This window comes from Callorhinus ursinus, unplaced genomic scaffold, assembly GCF_003265705.2.
Source record: "Callorhinus ursinus isolate GAN/ISIS: 27379988/994484 unplaced genomic scaffold, GSC_fseal_2.0 scaffold4, whole genome shotgun sequence".
NCBI lineage: Eukaryota > Metazoa > Chordata > Mammalia > Carnivora > Otariidae > Callorhinus > Callorhinus ursinus.
Genome location: NW_027397066.1, coordinates 29,870,090 through 29,892,862, shown reverse-complemented (window position 1 = coordinate 29,892,862; position 22,773 = coordinate 29,870,090). Strand labels below are relative to the sequence as shown.

The 22,773-nt window shown below is 39.2% G+C and overlaps 1 protein-coding gene across 1 annotated transcript in view; it reads right to left on the bottom strand.

The window, feature by feature from the left end:
• Positions 1-3,313: 3,313 nt before the first annotated feature.
• DTHD1 (death domain containing 1) overlaps positions 3,314-22,773 on the bottom strand; it is a 59,952-nt gene continuing 40,492 nt past the window's right edge. Inside the window, 4 exon segments of the mRNA XM_025886968.2 lie at positions 3,314-3,466; positions 3,468-3,634; positions 6,538-6,595; positions 15,443-15,452. Of these exon segments, the coding sequence (XP_025742753.2) occupies positions 3,314-3,466; positions 3,468-3,634; positions 6,538-6,595; positions 15,443-15,452 (388 nt within the window).

The following is a 22,773-nucleotide window of genomic DNA, read 5'->3' as shown; positions in this document are numbered from 1 at the left end:
CCATTATTTGTATGAAAAGAAGGAAGTCACCTGAGTTACAACAAAAGGGGAAAGTTTAAATTAATTATGGTTAAACAATCATTGCACTCTTGGGTTTATACCTGGAAGAAATAAATATATATGTCCACTAAAAGGCATGCACAGAATGTTCACAAAACACTATTCATGATAGCTCCAAATTGGAATCTACTGAAATGTTCATCTGTAAGTGGAATAGATCTGTAATTTGCAGTATATCCATATAATGGATCAGTATGCATTAAGGAACTACTAAGGAGAAGAAACAAAGTATTGCCACATGAACAACATGGATGGATTTTAACAACATAAAGCTGAATATAAGAAAGCCAGACATAAAAGAATATATACTGCATCATTCTATTTTTTAATTTTCAAAAATTGCTAATACTAAAATGGCATGACTATGAAATGGGATAGTCTGCAGCTATCAAAACACTTAAATATATTAGAAAATGTTCATAATTTAATAAGACAATAATATTTAAAGTTGTATGCATAATAGATGACCCCCATTCTGAAAAAATCATGTATATATATATATATATGACCCCCATTCTGAAAAAAATCATTTATATATATATTTTGATATATATATAGAGAGAGAGAGAAAGAGAGAGAGAAGTATCAGAGTTTTGATACAAAATATATAATAATACTCAGAATAATTAAAGGAGGCTTTATCTTAAAGGATGGTCAGGGGGTAGAGGAGCCACAAGGGATAGGGCAGCAATAAAGCTGTTGCTTCCCCTAGACCTGAAGAGACAAGAGGAGGGGCAGATCCCAACACCCAGGAGATAGTTGCCCAGAGGGGAGAGGAGTGGTGGCCTTTGGGTGAAGGTTACAGCCTTCAGTGAATTTGAAGGGAGGAAGACAGGAATAACCTAACTCATTCTCCTCTCTTCTACCAGTCTCCTGCTGGGGTTTCCATTACCCAAACCCAGCAAGAAGCCAGAGGCACCGCTGATGAGATCCATACAGGTCAGCTGACAGAGAGCAGGGTGCCTAGGGGTGGGGTGTGGCCCACTGACCACACGAGGCACAGGCTACCTATCAGGCGGATTCCTTTGATAACCTAGGTGAGAACCAGTGCCCAAGAGATGCCCCATTTGTTTCTATATATACATACCCTTATATTGTTTTACCATTGCAATAATATATGCCTGTTTTTTTAATTCTGGTAAGATGTATCAGAGTGTGTGTGTGTGTGTGTGTGTGTGTGTGTGTGTGTGTGTGAGTGTGTGTGAAGGGGTGGGTGCCTGTGAGGGTAGATATGTGAAGTATGGGAGTGGATTTGTGTGTGAGAAGAACGGGTGTTTGTGAAAGTGTACAGGCAATAGGTGTTATTTATGTGTGTGCATGTCTGTGGAGTATGCATGTTAGTGAGAATTTGTAGGAAGGGCTGATTGTGAATAAGTGTGTGTGAGAGGTGGGAGTGGGCTGTGTGCTAAGATGTGTGTTTGTGACAATGCACGCATGCGCATGAGGACACACATGGCTGTAAGACTGTGTACATGGACGGGATAGTTAGATGTGTTCCAGGGTGTTTGTGAGAGATGTGTGGGAGGGTGTGTGTACGTATGGGTAGTAGTGCCTGGGTGTGAGAGAGATGAGGACATGGAAGTGGGTATGAGAAGAAATGCGTGAGTAAGGAGGGGAATGAGTGTGGCAGTATGTGTAAGGGGATTTATAGATAGCATGTGTGTGCATGTGAGCACACAGGTAAGTGTATTTATATACATCCATACACATAGCAATAGAAACATTTCCTTCTAGGAAAACAGAAAAACTGGAAGAAAATACTCTAAAATGTTCGTAACAGTCTCTAGTGTTGTTAGAACAGGGATCCTGGCTACTTCACTCACTTATGACCTTAGGCAAGGCACTCAATCTTTGGAATCTCCTTTCCTCTCTTGTAAGTTGGGACAGTGTACCTACCTCACAGAGCAGTCGCAAGGATTAAATAAGTCAATGCTTATAAAGGGATAAACATAAAGAGTCTGGCTCATTACAGGCAGTAAACGACTCTACTTTTCTGCTACTTTGTAGTCAGAAAAACAAGGAACACTTCAGTCTTTTTTCTTCATTCCAAGAGCACATGAAAAATATTGTACGTTTCTGGAAACATGTAAAAATAATACATATCTTGACCAACAAAATGTGTCTTAATAAGAATGTATTTGAAAATTGGAATCCTCTTTTTCAATATGTAGCCAAATAGATATCTAGGTCCTTGGTTAATTTGTAGAAGGAAATCTTGCCTTTAAAATTCAGATCCATATGAGTGTTTAATTTTTCATGTGATTTCATTAATTTTCTGGTATTCAATAATCAAAACTAATCACAACTGATGCTGACAAGCCAAGGCCCTGATGGTTTTGCATTAATGAAATGGTAATATGAATGTAATATCCCATTCATATCACATTGTTTTAGCTAAAACTAAAGTCTTAAAGCTTATGCACTAGGGCATTAACAGGGATTACCAATGATGGAGGAGCTTTAGTGATTGTTATTTTTTTTCTTTTAGCTTTGTGTTTTTTATAGTTTTTTAATGATGAACATATAGGGCTTATATAACAAGATTTCTACAAAAACTGATTTAAGAGGAAGTTGTTTTCCTAAGTTAAAAAGGCCCTAAATTCTTTCACTTATACTTCACTTTCTCTGCACTGACTCATTTCTCTAATAATAAAATAATAAGATTTTCCCTATTCCAGGGTCCTTTTTCTTAAAAAAAGAAAAGCTTGTGGCAGCAAATGGCCGATGTTATTCTACTTTTAATTTATTTCAAGCTTGTCTGTTTTCTTACTGATTTACTATCATCAGCATCAGGTCTCCGCAACCCAATTTATTTTGTGTTGTTAACTGCAGGCTCCACAGTATATGCATAATGTGAATTAGTTGCTTGGGGTCCTGCATAACTAGTTTACTTTTATGTAGATAACAATAAAAAAGGGGGATTCTGTATATCATATCTTTCCTTCCCACTCAGAAAACAACCTCCGCTATTAAAATGTAAACACAGCAAACTCTATTACAAATGCTATTAAACTTGTCTGAACTTAAGACAATAATTCTTGCAGAACATACATCTCTGAACCGCAAAGAAGCCCTCAAACCCAAGAATTCTTTTTATGATCTGATTAGATTTTCCATCTGTCTCCAATAGCACATCTATCAAAGACTCAGTTCAAACAACTTGACTTGGAAACTTGGTAGTAAAATGTTGACAGAAACCTCCTTAAAACCAGCTACGACCCTTCTCTAGGGCAAAAGAAAGAGCAACCTGGCGTTACTCTGCTGAGTCAAACCACTGCTGTGCCTCCGTGAACACCTTCTTTTCCCACTTGAATTTGAGCTCTTCGGAAAGATCGCTCCTGCCGATCTTGTGGAGGTGACGAGCCAGAAGGCGAGCTTTGTCAGTGGAATTTGGAAGTGATTTTTTTCCAGAAGCAAAGAAGTTCGTTGATCTGTTCTGTGGGATCACCGGGGTTCTTCAGTCTGAGAAGCTCAATGGTGCTGCGGCTAAGAGGGAGGGACCCGGAGAGATGCGCGGCGTGCTCTTCGAAGAGCTCCTCCGCCAGCCAGTGCAGCAGGCTGTCCCACAGGCCTTCTGCCCGGCACACATGGAACACGCCGCCTTAGGACTCTTTCCCGGGGGGCAGGGCTGATCTCACCCTCCACACCTCCTCCCAGGAAGTCTAAGGGCTCTCTGGTTTGGCCTCTGAACGGTGGAAAGATCTGGAACCACCCCAGTGGACAGTTGAAAGCCTTTGGATCCCTGCCATTTCTGGGGTCTCCTCCCTGGAGGGAATGACTGATTGCCTAAGACTAGAAATGCTTCTCAGATTTTAACTCCCCTGAGATCCAGGAAGCCTTGTTAAAATGGATTTTAGGCTGTTCCCCAGCTAGTCTAATTAAGTAAAGCTAGAGTAGGGGCAAAATTGGGCATTTTTAACAAACTCTGAGGTGATGTTGACATTAGGGTCCCCAACCATACTTTGAGTAGCACTATGTTAAAGGATACTTCTGGGCTCAAAAATATTTTTTTCGTAATTAGTACTAATCTGATGCATAAATTGTACCAACAGCTACACAATCCTCTCACCACCAGCCCCAACTACACACACACACAAACTCACCAAAATCCAACCCAAAGAGGAGTTCTGCGGAAGGTCCTTTACGCCAAAACATTTCCCCTGGCCTCTGGACTATTGAAACCACAAACATCTCCTTTGAATATATCCTGTATTTCAGCATACCCCTTCCCTTATCCTGTGACTCACGTCTACCACCTAAACTTATGATTCCATTTTTCTCTTGTTTGGTTGGTTGTTTATTTGTTTTTCTTTGTGTAACTCCAAGCCATCACTCCCAGTAAAGTCCCTGAGCCCCCCATCCCCCAGCCTCTGTGCCCCAGCCTGCACCATTCTCTGGCTAACTCTTGCCTGGTCTGATGGGAGGTAAGAATACTGCATCTGCCACCTTTGACTCCATGATTCCTTCCATCTACCTACTCACAGAAATTGCACATAAATTTACATTATGAATTGTGCCACTTTTCTGGGAAAGCTACTCAGGAAATGGAGTCTCCATTACTTTTAAATCAACATTCTGCTTGCATCGTGCAATATAGGCTCATGATGAATGGGCAGGCCTTCTCTCCCCATCCACATCCTCTATCTCCTGCCATTGGCTGGCAGCAGCATCAGTAACCCTGTTAATCAGTCACACCTCCGACCACATTGTTCCTTCATCTTGTTGACATCAATCACCTGTACTGTGATTCCACATAAGAAACTGACTTTCATGGCCAATCCTCAGGTTTCATCTCCCTCCAAGGCATCAGCTTCTCAATATTACTGCTGACCACTACTTCCTAAACTTCCACAGCTCTGTGGTGTTCCTCCTACCTAATATGCTTCTTGCCCCTGTCACTGACGCAGCGAGTCCTTTGATGACCATCACTCATCTCTACTGGGTCTCACATACCTTCATACTATTAGAAGCACATGCTGCTCCTCATGATCAGCTATGTACGTCAACGACCGCCTTGCATCCACCTTGGGATCTGTTGTCCTTTTTAGCTTTCATCGTTATCAATTTATCAATTGCCAATCCTGCTTTACTCACCCTATACTCAACTACAGAGATGTTCAGGGTTATGAAACTATGCCAGATGTCATCAACTAACTCTGTGCTCTGTACACCATTCAAGTCTTTATAGCAGCTAACAAACCCATTAAAAAAAATCTTCTCCCTAAATGCAATCTTCCCGGCAAGTGCAAGAGGGGTGGGGGTAAGCGTAGAGGGAAAGGGAGAAGCAGACTCCCCACTGAGCAGGGAGCCCAACACAGGGCTCCATCCCAGGCCCCTGAGATCATGACCTGAGCTGAAGGCGGTCACTTAACTGACTGAGCCACCCAGACGTCCTACAAAGCTGGGATATTTCACATCAGAGGAGATGGTTAGGGCAGTAAAAGTTGATGAATTCATTGAGGGGAGAGGACAGAGAAAGAAGAGGCCTGGGAGAGGAAGTAGTAATTCAGCAGAATCAGGAGGAAGAGAATCAACAAAGGGGAAAGAGAGGCAGGAGGAGAACCAGGGCAGGCTGTGGCACCCAAGGGAAGGAGTGAAATGCTTTCTGGAAATCAGAGAAGATGCAGACTGACAGTTGTTTGCTCTGAGTTATAATTAGGAGGGTGCCAGGAAGATCAGAAAAAGGGTATCTTTTGAAGACCAAGATCAAATAATAAATGATCTGAAGATCAATAAATTATTTAGTGACCATTAACATTATAAAATGAATTGTTTCAAATGCTAAAATAGAATAAAAATGTCAAATTCTACCCTGAAATCTACATCACTGTTATATAATTGAATTATGTATAACCACAATCAACTATCAAATGTTTCCTTTGTTGTGGTTTCATAACCACATACCTCTATTTAAAATCTACTGGCTTCGGGGAGCCTGGGTGGCTCAGTTGGTTGAGCGACTGCCCTCGGCTCAGGTCATGACCCTGGAGTCCCAGGATCGAGTCCCACATCGGACTCCCTGCTCAGCGGGGAGTCTGCTTCTCCCTCTGACCTTCCCCCCCTCATGTACTCTCTCTCTCTCTCTCATTCTTTCTCTCAAATAAATAAATAAAATCTTTAAAAAAAACTCTACTGGCCTCAAACATGGAGTTGAAGAGACCACACTTTGATTCACAAATTAATTGTCAACATTTCAGAACAAACTGTCGTTGTTTACCAAAGCAAGCAATTACTTAGTTATCTTAGTAAATGAATCCTTAGCAGGGTTCATATTTCTTGTAGATTTCAAAAATTTTAATTACACCCATATTTGAGAATTGTGCATGACTTCCAAAGGAAATTCATTTATTACGCTAATAAACATAATGATTATTTAATTGCAAAGTCACTTTCTCCTTTTTTTATACAACGATTCACATACATATATACGAGGAAAAATAGTGCCACTGTAAGGAGGACTGAGCAAATATTTCATACCTACAGGATTGGTAGAAATTCTTTTGGTACTCTGTGGATGGTTGATCAATTTTTTATGCTATTGGAAGGAAAGGACACAGAATAAGCAGAAGAATTCATTAATTTGTGAACAAGCTACAAATAAAAATCCATCTGAACCCTACCCATATTTTAAAGAAGTACTGAACTGCACACCTTGTAAAAGTAGATTGTGTATTTGTGCATGCATGCTCAGCAATTGCTTTCCTAAGATAAGGCAAAATATATTAACCCAAATCTTTCAATGAATTTAAATGTAAGACTACACATTTAAATATTAGTATAGCAATCATGTTAACTCTGAATAAATATTTTCCAACTAAAATTTGAAACTGTTAAGACCAACAAACACAGAGCAAGCTACCTGTATGCAACAAATGCAATATTTTATTAAAGCCCTGGTGGGGAAGGCACCTTGCCCCAGCACTCAGCACGAGGCCTGGGTTCTCTAACAATAATTTTTGGGAATGAATGAGTGAACCAAAGTGCATACATGATGCCAAAAATAATCATGTTTTTGAGGAGATATTATTCTGAAACCAATATTTTATCAAGAATATTCAAATATACAATTATTACTTTTCTCCACTGTCTGCAGAACAGTTTGTTCTCAGTGAATATGGGATCATGGAAACAACACAGGAGATAAAGGAACAACATCTGGGTTTGGAAAACTGTTCAGTTGTCTGGACAATTTATTTACCTCTCTGGTCTCAGCTCTGAAATGTGATTTATTAAAAAAAAATCTCAAAAACCTGTATACAAATGTTCGTAGCAGCTTTGTAACAGCCTCAAACTGGAAATAATTAAAATTTCCTGCAGTAGTGAATGGTTAAACAAACTATGGGATATCCACACTATGGGGTGCTATTCAGTAATAAAAGGAACAGATCATTGATACAACCAACAATTTGCATGGGCCTCTGCCTAATGGTTGAGTAAAAAAACTCCAGTCTTAAAAGGTCACATATTCTAGGATTCCATCTATATCACATTCTTAAAATTACAGAGTTATAGAGATGGAGAATAGATTCGAAATTGCCAGGAGTTATGTATGGTGAGAGGTGACCATAAAGGAGTAGCACAAGGAAGATCTTTGTGGTGATAAAATAGTTCTGTATCTTGAATGCAGTGGTTACACAATCTACACATGTGATAAAATGGCCTAGAACTATAGACACACATTATATCAATGTCAGCTTCTTGGTTTTGAAATTGTGGTATAGTTATGTAAAATGTAACCACTAAGGAGAATGGGGTAAAGGATAGCCCAGACCTCTCTGGACTCTATTTTCCAACTTCCTTTGAATCCATAATTATTTCAATAAAAACCTTTTTTTTTTCATAGAGTGAGTTTAAATACCTTTTAATTATTTGGAAAATTTTGGAAAATACAGACAACCCTGAAGGAAAAAAATACCTTCTACAAATCATTTTCCAAGCTTCATGTAGGTTTTTAAAAAGCTGTCTATAAAACCTGACATAGATTTACTTACATGCAGATGCACTGGTGACAGAAAATGCTACAGTAGTAATTTAGAGTGGAACCAAGTTTTGCATGCATGCACAGTAAAGAATATTTCAGTGATCCCACTTAAAGTACTGGTATGAACAATAAAGTTGTTGAAAAGCTAGTATTTCTCATTAATACTGTCTAAATGGTCAAAATAATATACACATAAAAGCATATGAACTAATATATTAGGAGCCACACAGGATTTCAGAAAATTAAGACTGGTAATCAAAGTTAATTTTTTAAAGATTTTATTTATTTCTTTATTTATTTGAGAGAGAGAGAGAGAGAGAGAGCACATGAAGGGGGCTGGGGCAACAGGAGAGGGAGAAGCAGACTCTCCGCTGAGCAGGGAGCCTGACATGAGGCTCGATCCAGAACCCCGAGATCATGACCTGAGCTAAGGGCAGACACTTAACCCACTGAGCCACCGAGGTGCCCCTCAAAGTTAATTTTTAATGACAACGTATCCATAAAATACTCAATGGCACCAATTTTTATTGTGAAAATGTCATTAGCTATAAATGCCTCCTTCCTGTAAGAATGTTCTCAAGGGCAAATGCCTCTACCATTTAAGATAAGAGGTGAAATTTTTCTTATATTTGAATATTTTCCTCTCTAAACTATTGAATTGCCAAGTGCCTGATCAAAGGCAATCCTCACATATGCTTCAGTACCTCTCAAAATAAAAACATTCTTTTAAAACACTTACTTCACAGCAATGATACAAGGATAATCCAAGTGTGTTACACCAACTAACATAGCACACTGCTGGTTCATAGGGAGATTTCAATACAAGTGGTTAAATCTGAATGTCGTACTTTGTAGGTATTCTTGTCATAGTCATCACATAAACATGTATATAAAATTTCCATTGAGGAGCTTTAATGGGGGGAAATTAGGAAATAACATAAGAACAACAAAAGTTCAAGTGTATTAATATTGTGGAACTGAAAAGTAAGTGCACATAATTTTTGAAACATCAACTATGTGCTTAAACCTCACGAAACAAAAAAATGAGAAATAGCAATTTAAACAGTGAAGCAGATTCTATCTTTCCCATCAAAGGGCACATGGCCTGGATTGAGAGTGAGACAAGAGACACTGTGCTATTTCTTTGTATAAATAAATTTCCTCCCTCAGTCCTTCTTTCTTCAGAAATGTCTCATAGCATTTTGATGCACTGAGAGTGAGTCTAGTGTTTAAGGATATGTATTTTTTCACATACTTGAAAATTCAAGCCCAGTCCTTCTGGTGCCCAATGGTAAAAGTAGTGGGTTGGAACAGCATGGAAATCTCTGGCTAGACTTGAAGGCACTATGCTGATCTCCCAATTGGCCTCTTCATCAGGGACGTTCAGTGTTCCCTTCACTTCCTTTTTCTTCCCTTTCCCTTTTTTGTTTTGTTTTGTTTTGTTTTGTTTTTGCATGATTTTTTCTGTGCACTATTTTTGCCTTGCATATCACCTTTCAACTCTCACTAGTGCTCAGGGTCAGCTCCAGGCAGAACAGAGAAGCCTCTGCTTGTCCTATATCGTGTCCCCTCCCACAGATTCCCAGTATCAAGGGGGTCCCTGGATGCCTTCCATGGTGGCCCTGACTCCAATTTTTTCCTACTTTCCTCTCTTCCCTCTTCTAATCCAAAGGTGTCATTCTGTTGCATCTTCTCAGCTTCTACTATTTGGTGAAGGAAAGTTTGCTATTTTTCTAAGGTTACCTGCTTTTATATTAATATTGTGTATTTTATTTTGCTGAATACCATTTGTTAAATGCCATGTGGAACATGTCACTGCTCAGGAAGATTGTTGGCAAAACCTAAACCTGGCTTCCAAGCTCTCCGTAATACACACCTACCTTGTAAAAGAGTGTAGTGGGGTGTAAGTAGCAGTTTTCCCTTCACCATTAGCCTCGCAAAGGCATCAGTATAAAATTATAAGTAACTCAGATATATACAGATGTGTCCTATTTATACTGTTCAGTGCAGTGCAGGCCTCATTAACTTAAAAGTGATTAAAAAAATTGGAAGCAAAGAAAGCCATTCACACCTGAAATGGTGTTGTGTTTCGAATTTTATAGGCCATTGTTGTTAAGACTCCTTCAATTATTATTCTTTCTGCATTGCCTAAATACAACCCTGTTACTGAATTCTTAAAACCAAGCAAACCATTTTTTAGCTGAGCTCATATATGTGCCATCTTGATCTTCTTGTGTGCAACCCAAAAAACTGGACTTGGGCACCTTTATTATTTTACCCAACATTATTTCCCATGGCACCTTCAAAACTTTCCCTTCATTATGTTTTCACCACTCCAAGAACCTGCTATGATCAGTCTTGGCTGTGCTTGTTAGGTTGGAATGTCTTTGAGAACCAAAAGGCATCTTGTTCCTATATTAATTCTTCACAGCGCTGGAAATGGTGTTGTATACATAGGGTGGTATAAGCTGTTCATATGATGATATCTTCTCTTGACCTGAATGATCTCCTCCTACAAATCCTACCATATTTTTAAGGCACCAGTCAAATTTCACCTCTTTTATCAACTACTGTTGTCCGTGCTTTCATATTTGGGAAGTTAGGTACTATCATTCAATTTATCTTTTAACTTAATACTGTGTTGTTGTTAATGACATTCTTGTATGCCTGTTTTCTCTCCCCAATTTAGCTTTCAATGCTTTATTGTATCCTTTTTCTTTTTCAAGAAAGTAAGTAGCTTTATTAACATGGCAACTTTTTTCCCTTCATAGTAGGGTTTGGACCCCAAATACTTATCAGTTCTGCTATGTAAATGAACTTATGGCTGGACTACTTACAGAACCTTGAAGATACCTATTCCCTGTCCAGTGTAGGGTCCGATGTAGACAGTCCTCAGTTTTCTTTCCCAGCCCCTCAAAAGCTTCTGTAAATATCCCTTTCATTTTATGTCCAGAATCCCCTGAAATGCATCAGGGGATTCCATCAACTTGTATAGAATACCAAGATCTTGTCTTCTGTTTTAGGTTCTATGTCAAATAAAGCTGAGTTAGGTTGTCCAAACAAACTGACCAAACGGTGAAGTCAGTTAGTGTGTCACATGAAATTTAAATTTTGAACAAAACACCTCTCTCCTCCTTTGGGCTCACCCAGAAATTAAAGTCTCAAAATATAGACAATACCATTGTCTGCTCCTTCTTCTGATTCATCCGTCCTAGCCATATCAGCCCCATTCACATCCCCAGCTGAAGTCTGGTCCCTTGTTCAGCTTCTTCAGCACTTGTTGCATGGAGTTTTCATCTAGAAGTAATGTAGCTCATTCAGTGCCTCCAGAGCTGGAGAAATCCAATTCTGAGTCTCATGAATCACACTCAGACCCAAAGTTCCAGGGAGCTCTCCAGTCACACAAGAAAGAGAAAAGCACCTCAACATTTAGAAATAACCAAACTCCAGGAACAAATCCAATTCCTGCAAGAGTTTACAATCTAGGCCCTAATTCTCCTGTGTGAGAGCATTTTCAAAAAAAAAAAAAAAAGTTACTTTCCCCAAACAAAATATTTAACAATCCAAATTCATCCTGAAGTCATCAACCACAGACCAACCATCAGAAACATAGTATAAGTGAGGACAGCATGTCGACAGAGAAGAGAAAAAAGAAGAGAAAACACAGAAGGCTCTCTAGTTTCAGCTTCTCTACGGTGTCAATCTCCATCAGTTGACCCGAAACCACTGGCTGTAAACTGCTGATCCTCCAAGATGACTTATTTGCTTTTCTCGGTCTCCTAGACTAGGTCAATCAATGCCTCACTGCCATCTTTATAATCTCTTTGGCCTTCTTTGCATGGTTTAGTCACTCCTCGACTCCATCTTTTGGGTTCTAAAGATGATCCAGCGTGCTTTCCTCCGAGGCATTCTCATGGGTTTTTATTTGGATGAGCAGACCTTCCATTTTCCACAGCATGCTCCTATTCTTGCATCTAAGCTCTCCCCTGCACTCAAGTGCAAGATGTTATGTCCTCCTGCATCTTGCTGATGATTAGAAGAAGGAATTGCTTGAAATCTTCCTTAGACTCCAGCGCTTCCACTTTCCCTGGGACTGATAGTTTGATGATGACCAATGGCTGTATTTTTCCTGCTACTCCAGAATTACAGCATCAATGTGAGCAGAGAAGCAGCAACAACATGGAGACCCAGCTGTCAACGAGAGCTCTGCATATTGAGGCCCCTTTCAAGACAAGACTGTGCCTCTGTTTAAATAAATCTTTAGGCCCATGATGGAGATGCTTCTGCCCAGGGTGCAAAGTCAGAAAACCAAAACTTAGATAATTTTTGTGTCTCTGCAAATGTACTGCTTGACCAGAAATGCAGTATATCCAGCTAGACAATCCCCAAAGGCCAAGCCAATTCTGGGCCTCTCACCTCAAACAAGATTGATTATGTGGACCCAGGCAATCAGATGTTTTCCATTTGTCTCTTCCTTATTCTTTAGTCATCCTATAAAAGCTTTTTGCCTTCCATCCCATTTTGTAGTTCTCTGAGACTGCCCACTTCATGAAGTATTAAATAAAGTTTGTATTACCTCAATTGTCTTCTTTTTTTAAATAAGATTTTATTTATTTATCTGAGAAACAGAATGAGAGACAGAGAGCATGAGAGAGAGGAGGGTCAGAGGGAGAAGCAGACTCCCCGCTGAGCAGGGAGCCCGATGTGGGACTCGATCCCGGGACTCCAGGATCATGACCTGAGCTGAAGGCAGTCACTTAACCAACTGAGCCACCTAGGCGCCCCCTCAATTGTCTTCTTTAATCATTTTTAATACCTCTTTATGGACTCGCTGCTCATAGAACCTATTATATCATTTTCTGTATCTTCTTTTATATCAGTACTTACATTTACCAAACGGTTGCCACACCATACCTCAATAAATACGTCATAGCCATGAGGACCCTCTGTGGACAATCCTGAGGATTGTTATCATCGTAAATTTAAGGTCTTCTGTTTCAGCAGGGACTAGGGCTGCTCAAGAATGTTTTTACGTATCCCTGAAGATTCTTCCACCATTCCCTACAGTGGATACTTCAAACCTTTACCACTCTTTGCAAGACCTCTACCTCACCTCTAACTGCCACTCTCTCAGCAAGGGGTTTTATCTTCTACTCACTGAGAAAATAAAGGAGAAGTTCTCAAACTTTAGTGTTCATGAAAATTAATCTGAAATAAAAGGCAAAAATAAAAAATAAAAATAAGCTCACAGCTTGATTCAATGGGCCTCAGATAAGGCCATATTTATACCAAGCCAAGTGGGTGACTCTGATACTGAAATATGGTGGCTGCCCTTAGAAAAACACTGTCAAGTAGGACATACACCAGTTATCAACTTGTACCCCAAATGGATCCTACCGAGTGCACAGAAGAATGAAAGAAATAGCTTTATCCAAAAAATGACAAAGATTTCTAATACCAGGACCAAAGGGAAATACGGCTTGCTTCTTACATACCTTACACTGTAGGAATATAGTAGTCATAATCATGGCTAATTCATACATTACCTTACAGGGGTGACACAGATGTCTTAGCTCTGGTGTCCACCTCCTCATCCAGAAACTCTAGCTTCTGGCACAGTCCTCTCCAAGTGTTCCGAGCAGACTCACAGGCTTTATTCTCTTGGCAGCCACACTGTTCCACTAGCTACCCCTCGATGTTCAGCCAAGCAATGCAGCCACCCATGCTCCTTTTGTGGACACAACTGTCTCCCTTCCCAAGGCTTCCATGTACACTATCATGTAGTGTGCCATGATGGTTTCTATCCATCCTGCACTCTTGCTCCAGAGGTATCATATAAGCAGAGTTGTTGCACACTAGTGGTTAGCCGTAAGTTTGTTCCACTGCGGCTCTGCCATTATTTGGACGCATCCCGACTGGCTCTGTACGGAGCTCATGGTTGTTCCTCGTTTTTTCCAACGCAAAGCAATTCTCCACTAGTGGCCACCTTAAACCCTCCTAGTATGTATGCCCTGTGGTAAAATGTGATGGAATGAAGAAAGCAGCTCCCTACCCATTGTGTCACATGATAGTAAAGTAATATTGACTGTGCCCTGATGTGTCACAGAGTTTAGAGAAAGAGGTCTTCCGTTTTTTAGTTAAAACTTTGGAAAACAGTGTGGAGTTTCCTTAAAAATTTAAAAATAGAGCTACCCTATGACCCAGCAATTGCACTCCTGGGTATTTACCCCAAAGACACAGATGTAGTGAAAAGAAGGCCCATATGCACCCCAATGTTCATAGCAGCAATGTCCGCAATAGCCAAACTGTGGAAAGAGCTGAGATGCCCTTCAACAGATGAATGGATAAAGAAGATGTGGTCCATATATACACTGGAATATTACTCAGCCATCAGAAAGGATGAATACCCAACTTTTACATCAACATGGATGGGACTGGAAGAGATTATGCTCAGTGAAATAAGTCAAGCAGAGAAAGTCAATTATCATATGGTTTCACTTATTTGTGGAACATAAGGGATAGCAGGGAGGACATTAGGAGAAGGAAGGGAAAAATGAAGGGAGGGAAATCGGAGGGAGAGATGAACCATGAGAGACTATGGACTCTGAGAAACAAACAGGGTTTTAGAGGGGAGGGGGATTGGTTAGCCCCGTGATGGGTATTAAGGAGGGCACGTACTGCATGGAGCACTGGGTGTTATACCAAAACAATGGATCATGGGTCACTACATCAAAAACTAATGATGTTAATGTATGGTGACTAATATAACATAATAAAATTAAAGAAAAAAAGAGCCCCTCAAAAAAAATAAATAAAAACTAAAAGCTTTCTCTTTAGGACACAATCATGTATCCAAGGGGCTGAACTGAGAAACACATTTCACTAATAACTATGGCACTCGATTCTGATAGTTTCTGATGCTTCAAATGTATATTAATATGCTGTGTATTTAACATAGAATATTTAATACATATTTATATGTATTTAATAAAATATATTTATATATTTAATATACAGTTGACCCTTGAATGATACAGGTTTGAACTGCACAGATCCACTTACACATGAAATTCTTCAATAAATACAATATAGCACAGTAAATGTATTTTCTTTTCCTAATGATTTTCTTAATAATATTTGCCTTTCTCTAGCTCCCTTCATTGTAAAAATACAGTATTAATCCATATAACATACAAAATATGTCTTAATCAACTATTTATATTATCGGTAAGGAATCCAGTCAATAGTAGGTTATTAGCAGTTAAGTTTTGAGGGAGTCAAAATTTACATGTGGATTCTCAGCTGTGCAGGGGCCAGCACCCCTAGTCCCCACATTGTTCAGGGGGTAACCACATATAGATATGCATGTGTGTTTTTAGGCAAATCCACCCTGACCTCCACAAATGGAATTCTGTCAGATCATATCACATTTACTCAGTTATTTCAGACCCAGTAAACACAGGTTAGTTTCTTACCCAGAAAGTACCTCAACTTTCATATAAAAATCTTCTAAGCTGGCAAACCCTCAGCACCCATTTATGAGGCAAGTCTGAAACTCTCAAAATCGGGCCTGCTTCACTGTTACTTACAAATTCTTTTTCTTCTCGGTTATCTCATCTATCTTTGCCCAAAATACTGTGAGGAAAATGAAGGAGCTCTTACTGTTTTCCTCTCTGATCAGTGAGGATAGCGAGGCTCAAGAGTGGTGGAGGTCTCATGGCTGGGACCTCGGAGAGTTGAGTGGAGGCTTGAACCCCGCTGTGATTAACTCTAAAGCTGGTGCTTTCTTTCCCTAAGTCTCTGACAGGGCTTAGAAAGAAACATAAAGTTTCCATCTTGGCCAGGATTCACCCTCACTCTGTTGTGCTTTCAGGATGCTTAGGATGGTGCCGGTGTTAACTAAGTTAACCTCACTCTAGAAACATGCGCTTGAAAACAAGAAATGAGAAACAAGGCAGTGCAAACAATTGCCCTGACAATTGCCTCTAGGGCTGATTTGTTTGATAACATAAGTCATCATCATGCACCTGTCCCCCCTTCCAGCCTAGGACAAACTTGCATCAAATGAGGGAGTTCCGCAAGGATGATGGGGTGAAATTCCTGCAGAGATCACTACAATAATCCACGAAACTTAATATAAAAGTAAAAAAAGGGGGGGGGTCAGAACAATTATAAATCCTTCCCATTATTTCACACATATTTTGAAGTGCTAAGTAGAAACAATGACATAATATGATGCTATCTTTGAATCCCATAGGAATATCCTATTTGGGGGCACCTGGGTGGCTCAGTCGGTTGAGTGTCTGACTCTTGGTTTCAGCTCAAGTTATGATCTCAGGGTCATGAGTTCAAGACCCTTGTCAGGCTCCACCCTCAGCACAGAGTTTACTTGTCCCTCTCCCTCTGCTCCTCCCCCTGCTCTCTCTTTCTCTCTCTCAAATAAATTAATAAAATATTTTTAAAAAAGGAATATCCTATTTTAAATTGTTATCAGGTGCTAATTCTAAGAGCACCCACAATAATACTATTGGTATGGGCAGATATAGAAATAATAAGTGGAGGTTTTCTCTTTAAATTCTACCTGTCTACTAGTTTTCAGGGTCTCTACTGGAGAACCAGTTTTTATGTAAAGTAACATGAAAACCTTCTGACACTTAAAGCACCATCTAGCATGGATGCCACCTAGCACCGCAGAATGACGTCAGGGAAATATAACAAACAAACAAAAATGCCATGCTGATATTATTATTTTATATTTACCCTATGGGCACTTTTGCATAAAAAGACTTTCACTGGTTAATTATTATGATATCTTGGGACAACAACTCCTCCCTCCTGTCTTAACTCCCACACCCTTTCTACTTCCACACACCTACTGCAGGTTTTTCTGGTAAATGGGTCATTTATTTTGTAGTTAGAAGATATCCAAGTAAAAGTGTATGAATAATAATAGATCAGGGAAGTATATATAATTAGAATGTTTCTGTGTATCTTTAGCACAGATTTTACCAGAAGCTTTTAAGATACCATAACCAAATACTGGCTTTCACTGCTTACTTTTACTCTGATTTATCTTGCATAGAGATCTCTGCAACTAAGTAATTGCTGCCATTTGCTTAACCTGAGTTCATTTATTGCATCATAATAGCAAATTGTATATTCTCAATCTTTCTAATGTACAATTTCTATAGAATTCTTAATGCCTTTGCACTGTAAATAAGTTAGATAGAATATTGATCAAAGAAGTAATCTGGTACAAATGATTAATGTTAGCATAAAACTGTGCTGCAGTTATGCATGCAACGTAACACCAAATCAAAGCTGAGTCAATATCAATGTGGAGCGAGGATGTACTGGTGTGAAGAAGTGGCTAGACTTCTAGTTTCCAGTCAGGCATGTAAGAAGCTGGAAGTTGCCACTCTGTCCTAATAAGTAAAAATGCTGACAAACTGAAAAATCAACAACTCTTTTTAGATCCATCAGGCAAGTGAGGTCACAGGGCGAACCTCTGTCCCCAAAATTGAAGAGACTGACCGATGAATACAGAGAATCACAGCTTACCAGAGCGGAAACTGCCTCCAGATGCAGCGCCAGGTAAGGAAACCTGAACTATAATTGACAAATTGCTGGAGGCTTAATGTGAACAGATCTAAGAGTTAAAAACTTCAGAGAGACCCAGTCAAGGGGAACTCACACACTTTTGTGAATTTTACCTACATGAACTTCAACCAGGTTCTCATAGTGAAAGCTCAGAAAAATTCCCCCTGCTTCCAGCAGGGGGAAGGGGAAAAGAACCACTTTAAATATACCAGAAAGTTCTGTAGAACTTAGTAGAAAGTTCTCAGTAGAAACTATATAGCCAGAGCCTAATCTGCTGGGGTTTTATCAGAGTCTAACTGACTGGGGGGTGGAGGGAAATGCCCAACTCCCCCCTCCTCTAGACATCCTGCTCCCCAGAATGGGGAAGTTAGGAGGGAGACTGAGGGACTCATGTGAGGTTCATAGTCCAGAGGTACAAGATCACTGAATACTGAGACCTTATCATAGGGCTATAGAACACCTCCCCTCACCCAAATCTTACCACCACAATACTCAAGGCCTATTTGCAGTAGTTCCTTTTACCCAGTACAGTGTGTTCAGTTATCAGGAAAAAAATGACATAACATACTAAAAGGCAAAAAGACACAATTTGAGGAAATGGAGCAAGCATCAGAACCAGATTCAGATATGGCAAGGATGTTAGAACCAGCAGACCAAAAATTTTACAAAACTAGGATTAATATGCTAAGGGCTGTAATCGAAAAAGTGGATAGTACATAAGAGCAAATGGGCACTGTAAGCAGAGAGGTGGAAATTCTGAGGAAGAACCAAAAAAGAATGCTAGAGATCAAAAACACTGTAACAGAGATGAAGAATGCCTTTGATAAGTATATCAGTATGGCTGAGGAGGGAGTTCCTGAGCTTGAGGATCTCTCAATAGAAATCACAAAGTTAAAAATGAAAGAGAAAAAAAAAAGATAAACAGAACATCCAAGAACTATGGAATTACAAAAACCATACATGTAATAGAAATTCCAGAAGAAGAAATATATAAAGGAACAGAAGAATTATATGAAATAATAGTGAGAATTTCTGCAAATGATTGTCAGAGATGAAACCACAGATCCAAGAAGCTCAGAAAATACCAAGCAGGACAAATGACAGACAAATACAGAACTATTATTATTTCATTCCAAACCCATGACAATAATTTGAATAACCGTCATCTCCGTTTCCCAGATGTAACTTCTCCAAGGTAACATGGTCTTAAAACCTAGGTCTGTTTAAAGCCCTAACTTAAACAGTGAATCATATTGCCTCCAGATAAGATATCAGCTATTATTTTTTGTTATTTACCATGTACGGATAATTACTCTAACCGTTTAAAGTATATCATATAGCCTCAGTATAGTCTATCTACAACCTTGTGAGATAGTTGTTATTATGTCTACTTCACAAATGAGAAAACTGAGGTCTAGAGAGGTAAAATCATTTAACCAAAAATATTTAATTTAACGCTTGTAAGAATACCGATCCTTTATTTTTTAACCTGTAAGTTAAAACTTGTATGTAAAGTGAAGGTTGAAAGTGTAAGGCAAGATGTTCACTCAACCATTCTAGTACTTGTTGTGCTATGCTCCCCATTTACATAAATCGACTTTACAGGTCTGGACTGCGAGCCAGTGTTAGGTGAAGGGAAAGAGCTCAGCTCAGCCTAATCATACTACTTATTAAACTTGAGATCTTAAAGTATTCCCTTTGTGCCTCAAATTCCTCATGTATAAAATGGGCATGATACTAGTACCTGCTTCATAGAGCCATTGAAGGTAACACTGAGTTCTTTTTTTTAAATTTCTACTTATTTATTTTAAGTAATCTCTATACCCAAAGTTAGGCTTGAAATCACAATCCCGAGATCAAGAGGCATACGTTCTACCCCTGAGCCAGCCAGGTGCCCCAGAAACACTAAGTTCTATCATGTAACTTAAAGCAGGACACATTGTATGTAGTAAGTACTCAAAATAATAACTGCCATTACTTAATATTTTTCTCTTTAAAATTGCTCTTTTTTACCTACACAAATACATTTTTAAAAGAAACATATTTTAGTCATTAGTGGAAAAACAATTTCGCTTATAAAACCACACGGAAACCTTAAAAATAAATACAATTAAAACAGTACTAATGAAGTCTGTTGCCAATCAAGATTTCTGAGCCTAAGAATTGTCCTCTGCTTATTAACAGGGAAGATTTTGTGTTAGAGAGATGTGAAAATACGCTAACATTAACCTGAGATCTACTCAGAGGGTCAGGGAAAGGATTAGAGAGCGAATAACTTCCTCACCATGTGAATCCATTTTATTTAAAGCTGGTGTGTTACCATCCTTAAAAAAAAAAAAAAAAAAAAAAAGAAAAAAAAGCTCTTGCAGTTTGGAAAAAAAGTATAACAGAACATTCCCTTTATCTGCTGGGAATCATATCTTTTACAGTAAACATATATGGAAAGTATTTTTGTTCTTTTAAAACCATAGCGAATATTTTGAGGGAATCTGAATTATAAATCATCAACAAAAAGCAAGGAATGTGAACTTATAACCTAAGCCAGAGAAAGCTGGAGCCTTCATCATATGAAAGGGATAGCAATTATCTCTGCTCTGAAATGAGGTGTTATGAACTGTTGTCACCACATGAGTTAGACAGAGGACCTTACTGAGCTGTTCAGAAGTGATTATGCATTTAACATCAAGATGATAGAGAAAGTCTGCTTCTGCCTCAGAAGCAGAAAAATCCCAAATAACAAAGGAAACCACCATCCGAGGCTTTGGCAGCTCTATTTCAAGGCTTAGCTACAACAAAAGGTCCAACCAGTCTGGCTCTCTGAAAGGCCTAGAATTGCCAAACACGCTGAAGGGGCAAGGGATATGAGAGGCAATATGACATGGTAATAAAAGTGGCAGCTGTAAAGTAAGCAAGGATCCAGCTTGCTCAAGGAACAAGGGGACATGGAACAGTATGAAACAGGAATGACTTTGAAGTCTGGGTCCTAGCACAGCCTCTGGCCCTGGGAGGTGGTGCAAGTCCAGGCAAGTCATCTACACTCTCTTACTAAACTCTCTGAGGCAGAGACCATGGATCCTACCTCTAAAGTATGCTGAGGATAGATTGAAATAAAGTCCATAAAGGACATGACCTACACTAAAAATTCAACTGTGACAGAGACACACACAAATACAATCTGTGGGCACTTTTTGAAACTTGTTTTTGAACAAATTCACTATAGACAGAGAAAATTGAGTTAGTAGGTAAATATAAAACATAGGCTGGGTAGTAGATGCTATTAAGTAATAATTGCTAATATCGTTGGTTGTAGCAATGGTACTGTGTTTTTTTTAAATCCTTACCCTCTTAGAAAACATACAGAATTTTTTTACAAGTAAAGCGATACAGTAGCTTTAAGTGATTTGCTTTAAGAGATTCAAACAAAAAATCCCAGTGCTATTAGGTGAAAAAAGAATGGCAGGGGCGCCTGGGTGGCTCAGTCTGTTAAGTGTCTGCCTTTGGCTCAGGTCAAGATCCCAGGGTCCTGGGATGAAGCGCTGCTCAGTGGGTAGCCTGCTTCTCCCTTTCCCTCTGCCCCTCCCCCCCTGCTCATACTTGCTCTCTCTCCCTCTCTCTCTCAAATAAATCAATAAAATCTTTTTTAAAAATGGCACAAGATGATGGGTCCATGTAAATTCATTATGTATTTTCTCTATTTTTGTGAACCTTTGAAAATCCCCACCCTCACATAAACTTTTAAAATAAATAGAAGACACCAACAACAGTCAATACATATCCTCTTGTTTTCAACGTGGATATTACTGTCATTGTACAGTCAGTGTAGAACTTCCTGAAGGCTTCGGCAGAAATGCTTGGCCCACACAATAAAAGGAAGTGCTTCTACACAGAGAAATCTGAAGACCAGCATAAACCCACAGAGAAGTAAGATTCATGTAAGAGAGAGAGGGGGAAAAAAAAAACAAAAAAAACAAACAGGTTTAGAGCAAGAAGAGTTGACCGAGAGTGGTCTAGCTTGGAGAAAAATCTAGAAATTAACTTTTTTTGGAAATGAAATCAGACTGCTACCAATCCCAGAAGAAATCCCAATCCATATCTTTGTTTAAACTCAGGTCTTTCTTAGTCTTAAGCCTGTGTTCATTTTACTGCAGCCAAGCTTATGTTTTTGTTTCTCCAGCAGTTCTTTCAGTTGCTTCTTAGAAAATGGTTCTTTTTATTTAGGGCTTTAATTTGATAATGGCTTTGTCAAGAGGACAGGAATAAATCTCTCTCAGCCTTTGAAGAAGTCAGTCACGAAGGGAAACAGCTTCAGGACACTGGTAACTAGATAGACCAATTCAAGAAACCGCACCTGATGTAAGGAGCTGGGACAGATGGAACGAACGGGCTTTCAGGGATGGCTGCAGATATAACATGAGCAAGGTTCTGGATAACTCAGGAACTATAGATAGGACATACATGGAGTCAATAAAAAAAAGTTGTCAAAATCAGTCCGGAATAGATAAATATAATTTTGAAATTAGTGTCTCTGTGTTCACTTTTTTTTAATCTACCAAAGGGCAAAATGGTACATATACAACAGTTGCAGCGAGGATCAAATGACATAAAATATACAGAGCACTTCCAACATGCCTGGCACACAGCAAACACTGGGTAAATGTTAACTATTGCTAAAATACTTGAAACTTTGCTCACTATTCCAAGCAATTCTGGCAAAAGCAGATGCCTTTGATCCATAAATGCAGCTATGTGGGAGACACTGTTGATTTTTTTTATTTGAATTATTTTCTTTTTTATTATGTTAATCACCAACATCACATCATTAGTTTTTGATGTAGTGCTCCATGATTCATTGTTTGCGTATAACACCTAGTGCTCCACGCAGAACGTGCCCTCTTTAATACCCATCACCAGGCTAACCCATCCCCTCACCCCCCTCCCCTCTAGAACCCTCAGTTTGTTTTTCAGAGTCCATCTTCTCTCATGGTTTGGCTCCCCCTCCGATTTTCCCCCCTTCATTTTTCCCTTCCTACTATCTTTTTTTTTTTTTTTTAACGTATAGTGTATTATTTGTTTCAGAGGTACGATCTGTGATTCAGCAGTCTTGCACAATTCACAGCGCTCACCATAGCACA